Source organism: Elaeis guineensis, chromosome 9 (assembly GCF_000442705.2).
Source record: "Elaeis guineensis isolate ETL-2024a chromosome 9, EG11, whole genome shotgun sequence".
Classification (NCBI taxonomy): Eukaryota; Viridiplantae; Streptophyta; class Magnoliopsida; order Arecales; family Arecaceae; genus Elaeis; species Elaeis guineensis.
The window spans coordinates 41202230-41209580 of record NC_026001.2 but is presented as its reverse complement, the minus strand read 5'-3'; the positions used below and the strand labels follow the sequence as shown (position 1 = coordinate 41209580).

General features: G+C 35.4%; 1 protein-coding gene across 1 annotated transcript; it reads right to left on the bottom strand.

Annotated features, from left to right (window-relative positions):
- Positions 1-3388: 3388 nt before the first annotated feature.
- On the bottom strand, positions 3389-6856 carry LOC140851437 (probable calcium-binding protein CML22). The gene is made up of 4 exons (XM_073242957.1): positions 4431-6856; positions 4074-4276; positions 3795-3969; positions 3389-3718 (listed from the first exon to the last, which is right to left on the bottom strand). Exons 1-4 carry the CDS (start codon positions 4693-4695, stop codon positions 3612-3614), a joined length of 750 nt encoding a protein of 249 aa, XP_073099058.1. The 5' UTR covers positions 4696-6856; the 3' UTR covers positions 3389-3611.
- Between the last annotated feature and the right edge of the window lie 495 nt (positions 6857-7351).

The window sequence follows — 7351 nt, the reverse complement described above, 5'->3', positions numbered from 1 at the left end:
CCTAATTGGAGAGTCCTAGTTCTTTTAGACTCTTGCTTGATGTTTGAGTCAAACTCAATTTAATCCTAATCCAATTAGAATTTGATACACCCATGAAAATAAAAATTTCTAATCCAAATAGAACTCATGCATCCTAGTCTAATTAGGAAATTGGGTCAAACCCAAATCTTAATTCAAATAGGAATGATTCTCCCATACAATTTGATTATCTTATAATCCAATCAGGTTTGATCAAATCAAACCCATGTCAAGTCAAATTAAATTTAATTTAATTAGACTTGATGCAAGTCCCATAGCTCAATCAAATTGAGTCACTTAGCAATTCAATTACTAATTAATCCTCCTTTAACTCACTAACTCTTTAGCGAGTTACATAATACAACATTTGTATTGGATCAATCATCAATCAAATTGATAATCAAATCCTGATAGATTCATAATCGTAATTCAACCATCTGATCAGTCAAAAGCTTCTTTTGTGTGTGATCTCATAGGTTCTATTCTGTCTGGTAGTGAGATATATTATGATCCCTATAATAATATCATTGAAACTCTTTTTAATAGATTAGAACAATTCTAACTCTACCCACCAGGGATCATCGATTATCAAGATGATGCTCGTGGGTCTCACAATCCACCAGTGACACCTAACAGCATGTAGTGACAATCCAGCAGAATAAAAGGTGATGAATCTCTAGGTGCAGTTAACATATGATATAGTCCATCTATCGTGAGTCCCAATCGAATGGCAGATCATAGATGAATCGTCAAACCTCATCATCGATCATATGATAGATTCAATCAGCTCGAGTCCATATGTGATGTTATGGAAACTCTTTTTCATCAATCATACTGCTATGGCCATAAACTTAAGGACTCAACCTCTTAAATCTCATAGGACTACTCCCTTCTGCTAGGATCGATAAATCTCCATCTTGATGTACACTCTACTCCTACAGTGATCAACTGTCGCCAACATCCACTACAATGACTCATTGAGATGCATGTTGATGTGTTAGTCAAACTCCAACAGCCTCACTGTGAGCAGTAGTGCTATCTCAATCAAAAGACCAGTCATACAACTTCATCATCGAAAAAAATCACTAACGAGTGAGCAGACATCCATGTGACTTTTCGTGTTGGTCACACTCAGTGCTAGTTGTTCTCTAACAATCACCTGCACTCTCGGCTCTAGTGTCTCTACACTACAGACTCGAGATCCATCTGTCTGAAAGAAGTAATTCGTATACTGATCTATTCGGATCAATCACCATCCCCATGATGATCCTATGACCAGGAGCAATTTAAGAATCAACCATCAATGACATATGTCTCAAATTTTTAATTCTTTGAGAATATGTGTCATTATCTTGTTAATCCCTTGAATGATTCATGGATACATAAATATGAATGATAATATAAATACCCATAAAATATAAAATCATGTCCTAGAATATGATATGTATCAGATCAAAATTAACTTTTAAGACATACATCCAATATTAAACCTGAACCTTATGTGTAGTGCTAGCTAGACATAGTCAACTCTTCAATCCCGTTTGATCCATAACTTAATTCTTAATCAAGTTAGCTTATATGTTCAATCAAATCAAGTATTTTCAAATTGGACATACAAACATAAGCCAATATTTTTCTACAATGTCTGCCTTGTGTGCATAACTCCATAGATTTAAACACTAAGCCGATAGCACAAGAACCGATTCCTGCATTAATCAAAATACCATCTAGTAATAATTTTCGATGTCCAAATAGATTGAATTATCGTAAAAAAATATTTTAGAACCTATACACATGATTACCACATAATTCATTCTTTTGATCTTGGATGCTCTAGGATGGTCTAACTGTCCACCGAGATCGCTTCATCCACATTATATTTCAACCTTTCAAATCTATCTCATAGATTATCCTAATCAAGATTTTACTAAATTAAAAATACAGCAATACATCAACTTCAATAATCCGGAGGGGTCAATCCCATTTTGATCTATACACAGACTTCGTAAATATTTGACTGTACCCAGTAGCTTTCCGTCACTATATTAAAAATCCAGATAGTCCGGTACCAAAATATAGTGAGTTGCTTGCAAGTCACTATGATGATCTCAAGATCTGAAATATATTTATACCCATATGCTTTGTGAGCAGTTCTTAACAGTAAAATGCTCAGCAGGTGAGTCACTTGTTCAATGACGATGTACTCCTACATCTCATCTGTATGCCATACCAACATCACCACACTCCTTAGTTAAGAGGATAACCAATCCATATGGCACACAACGACCTCCACTCGATAAACGTCATCATCCTGTAATGACATATTATTTGATTGCGAACATGTTTAAAAACTATATGATAAATCCTCTCTTTATCATACAATAACATAGTTCTAAAGACTTCATCACAACACAAGAGTTCAAAGAAGATGTAACTTTATGATAAAAAATATCATAATAATTTTTATTCATTAATTAACAAAAAAAAAAACTCAATCATCACACGATTGATTTTAGAACACAATTTCCAATAAATTCACCTCAACCGTTCAATTCTTAATGCATGTCCTCAGTGAACAGTGATTCCAATCAGCCTCAACCTCGGATTAAGTACTCTCTTTGACCGACCTATTTACAAATCAACCATGAGAGTGGAAGGCATCTATTATAGATTTGTACCTCAATCTCAGCTTAAGCAATCTCGTCACCGTCAAGCAAATTATAGCTAAACTACAGGAAGTGGCATTTGTTAGATTGGACAGACACGATAATCACCTAATATAATTTGTTGGATTAGCAGCAAATCTTCTTCCTCAATATGATCCCTTCTTACCTCAATGGATGACCTACTTCAAGCCGATCAACTTTAATTAGCAAAATTCTACATTCATTGATTTTAGCAACCTAATAGATCGTCTAGGTCGATCCTTATTGAATTACTATATTTGTCTACAGACTCTCTCTCCAAATCTAAAAAGTCCAAATAAGATAGAACTCCTTTACGATCGAATCTTCTGTAAAAGAAAAATCCTTCTCCGAATCTATCCATCCGACAAATTTGAAAATCGCCAGAACTCCGAGTCGAATATGTCTCAAACTCCTCTCCTATAAATTAAAAACTCTAGGACCCTCTAAAGATACGCAATCAATCAAATCCTAATTCTCTTCTTTCATCATTCTCCATCTCCTGACTTGAACATCGAAAGATCTACATCAGAACCGCCTCCTAGTGTGAACTTATTTTGCAAGTGTTCAAACAAAGTTCCAACAATGAATTCACCTTGACCACGACTACTTCGGCATCCGACCATAGATGGAGAGATCGACAGCAACAATGAGAATTTACGATATCCTCCTTATCAAACGTACGAAATAAAAGTGCATGTGACAGTGCAAATATCATTTAATCAACTTGCATGACAAAAACTCATACAGAATGCTTATAATTAGTTTATGTTTATAAATATGGCACAGTCAAGCATATCACCATGGCTGAATTAGATAGTAGATATCGACATGTCAGACAGCCAGTCCAACCATCAATTTTACTATCTTTTTCAAAACTCTACTCCGATAGATTTGCGGGGCACACTATCATTCCAGGGACTCCTGATCATCGGCATCCATTCCAATCCACTTTGTGAATGAAAACAGGAATTCTTTGAAATTCACCTTCCCTTTCTTGTTCCAATCCATTTCTTCTGCATTGAGAGAGAATAAAGGGTTAAAGCACAACTCCAAATCCATGAACAACATCAAAAATGAAAGAGGACATACTAAATCGTCTCAAAGTGATGTGCTTCGGTGATTTCTCCTTTGTAGTCGTTTCATTAAATGCCAGCATCATGTCCTTCCTTTTAATCTTGCCATCACCATTTTTGTCTAGAAATAGGAATGCATCCACGATTGCATCAAAAGTAGCTTCAACCTGTGGTGATCCAATTCTTGACATCTGATGACATTTCAAGACATGAAATGAACTAACACATAGCACAAATATTATCTGCTTGTACAATAAGCAAAAATGGATCAAGCAGTCAAATGTGTTCTAAATACACGGTCAGTTGCAGAAGCAGGCTCCATCAGAAGATAGATTAGACAAAGGAGAATAATGAACTCATTGACTTGTATACCCTCATTTCCATCCACATCACAGTAATGGTAAAGACCATTTATCTCCTCCTCAGTAAGATGCACTTGAAGTGTACTCAAGCACTTCTTTAGTTCTTCAAGATCAATTGTTCCATTTGAGTCCTCATCTGTAAAACATGCCAGCAGGCATTATTAAAATTTTGATATAGTAGTAAATAATTTAATAAGAAATGGTCTATCTAGAATCAAACCAAGTCATGTTGACTACACAATGTCTTACTAGACACAGATCCAACAAGAAAAAGATGATTACTAACTCACCGTATTGTTCAAATACATCCTTTATATTTCCCAACCCATCTTTGAAGTGAGGGAACCTCATGATTATGCTGTTCATAGACCTGAAAGATCGCTTTCTTGATGCAGCTCTCTGCTTAATGGCTTCAGTTACTTTCTTCTCAAGCTTTTGATTCTGTCTCCTATACTTGTTTGGGAACTCACATTTGATAAGTGCACCACCCAATTTATGAAAAAAGAAAGATGTCAATGCAGGACATGGGTGAAAAGATCCTGAAGGAAGACACATGAACACGTAACTTGCATGGAATCTTAACGCAAATTTTAGTGAACAAAGATGTTAATTTGCATATGTAGGTCACAAATAGCAATCTGGCATCCTTCAACAAATCTTAGAGGAATTGTAACGAGAAAGAGCATAGTACTCCAGATTGGAGGCAGGTTTTTCTTTTTCTTAAAAAACTGGTAGAGGTACTTGTCAAATCCTTTTTGGCAATTCAAAAAATTATTGCTTGAAACATTAGTTAGAAAATATATTTAAAATTAACCCTTAGTAGAAAAATATACTAGATGATTCCAAAACTACAGAAATATAGCATCAGTAGCAGTTAAACTTCATCTTATACTCACAGCATGAGTAGCGGTTAAACTTCCTGCATCTCATATTCATGTAAAAAGCCAGATAATCAACTGAATTCACAAGTCTCATGCTGACAATCTAAAACTAGAGTCTATAGAATATATGGGGATTAGGGGAAATAAGTAGATGTTCTGTATAATGCTTATCTATTTTGAATTACAATGCTTATTTGTTAAGCTCTTTGGTTGAAAATTGATCGACAAAAGTCTTGGTCTGAGAGAACTATTTGCCAAGTTGTGGACAAGTAGAAATCATGTTCAATTGTAAACATTCTATAAATAGTAATTATTCAACTATGCCACAGTTCTCCTAAAGATTCAGCAATTCTTCGGCATTTCAGACACCCCTGATCCAGCCAAACGTAACAGATTTTAACTTTAAACAAGAGTGCAATCCATCCAAATATGGGAGCATTTATACTCATTAACAAGATCATTACTGCCTCATTGCTTCTACTGTTGGACATTAACTTAGTTCCCTAAATCCAATGAATGAGCATCAGCAGCAAATCTGAGGCTACCTCATCAACCTAAGCATCTATTTTCACACGGGCTACCTTCTTGAAGCCAGTGATGATTAATGCAGAAGAGTTCTAAAATGATTCAAATAAAAGCATATAATAATTTTGTAACAGTCAAGTAACCATTACTTTGAGATCTCTACTCACATTGAAGATAAAGAGATCTGCCATTCCCTAACATTCATGTTATGGTCTATAGGACACTGTAAAAGATTCAATAATTTTCAGTTGCAAGCAAGTTTCCTACAATGACCAATTAAGAGCCTGTTTGGATGATTGGGACCAAAATCTTATGGGATTCATAGGTTGGGCCAATACAACCAGCAAAATCAGGTCTTTATTTTCTCCTTATGTGATTCGGGTCAACCCACTCCAAACATACTCTAGGTATTTACAAATGTAGGCCTAACCTAACCTGATTTTACTGATTGTACTGGCCTACCCATGAATCCATAGGATTTTGGGCCCAATCATCCAAACAGACCCCAAGTCAATATAAAGTCCTGGCTTTGGAAATCTTGTCATCTCCTTGCAGTATTAGCATGTTAAATAACAATTAGGCCATCAGAATTTTGAAGAAGCTATGCATTCTATCAATGAATTGGCTGCCTTTATGGTTGTCATGCTACTTTGTTAGATTAAAGATGACGAATCTCAGAAGCCTTCACAACACAATGAACAGGAGGCTGCAGGTGTTAAATTCAAGAAAATGAATCAAAGAAAGGAGAATGCCAATAAGACATAATTAAGGAAGCAAAGAGGATGACCTCTTCCAACAAAATGACATTGTTCTCACAGAATTTATAAAGAGAGTGGCAAAACAATGTTGTGGGAGAAGCTCGAAAGCCAATTTGTGTAAATACTTGAAAGTGTCAGAATGATGCCATAAAATGAAAGTTTGGATCTTGAGAAAGCATGATGATCAAGTTAACTAGAAATTGTCGGAGTTCATCAAGAAAGAGGTTAGTAGAGTTTCAAGAAAGAAGATAGCAGGTATAGCAGGTTACAGGATTATCCTCACAAAAGCAAATAAATGGGTTTCAGGTGATTGTTGTTGGTCCCATTAAGACAATGTTAGTTGTTCATTGCATGGGAAAGAGAGTTTATGCTTAACCACTGCTATCATGTTTTTAGAAATTTTCAAGATTGTCTGATCTTTTCTCATGCTTCTTGCATGGTAGCAGAAAACTTCTATATAGGTTGCAGCACCAGCTCCAGAAGTTCTTAGGAAAGTCACATGGACTTCCTATTCTAGATTTACTTGAGAGGTCTGCATCCTGCACCCACAATCAAAACTGCAGCTAACCAAGTAATCTTGCCTATTATAAATAGCAACTAATTTTTCTTTATCATCATTTCTGCTTTGTATTTTATTATTCTATATTAAATGAGTAATAAAGCAAGTCTTCATATCTCCATTTTCAAGCAGGCATATACATTAATAACTCTTCCATGCAATTGTTAATTTGAGGGTGCCACCTAATTTTAATGATGAATTGGCTTAATTGTTTTGATCTTTACAAGACGAAATAAATCCTAGAAGTTCCTCAACATGCGATCAATCTTATTCATATTGTCTATATGTTAAAACATTCTAACATCTGGATGTCATGGTGCAGGGAATGCCAAATTGATCCGAACCGGGCAGTTCGGCCCATACCAAACTGAATGGATACCATGGTGATGGCATATAATAAGTTGTTTGCATAAAGGTTACACTAGGCAGTTGGGACAAGGTTGATGGTTATACTTACGATTGTCTTAAAAAATAGTACTGCATTTGGT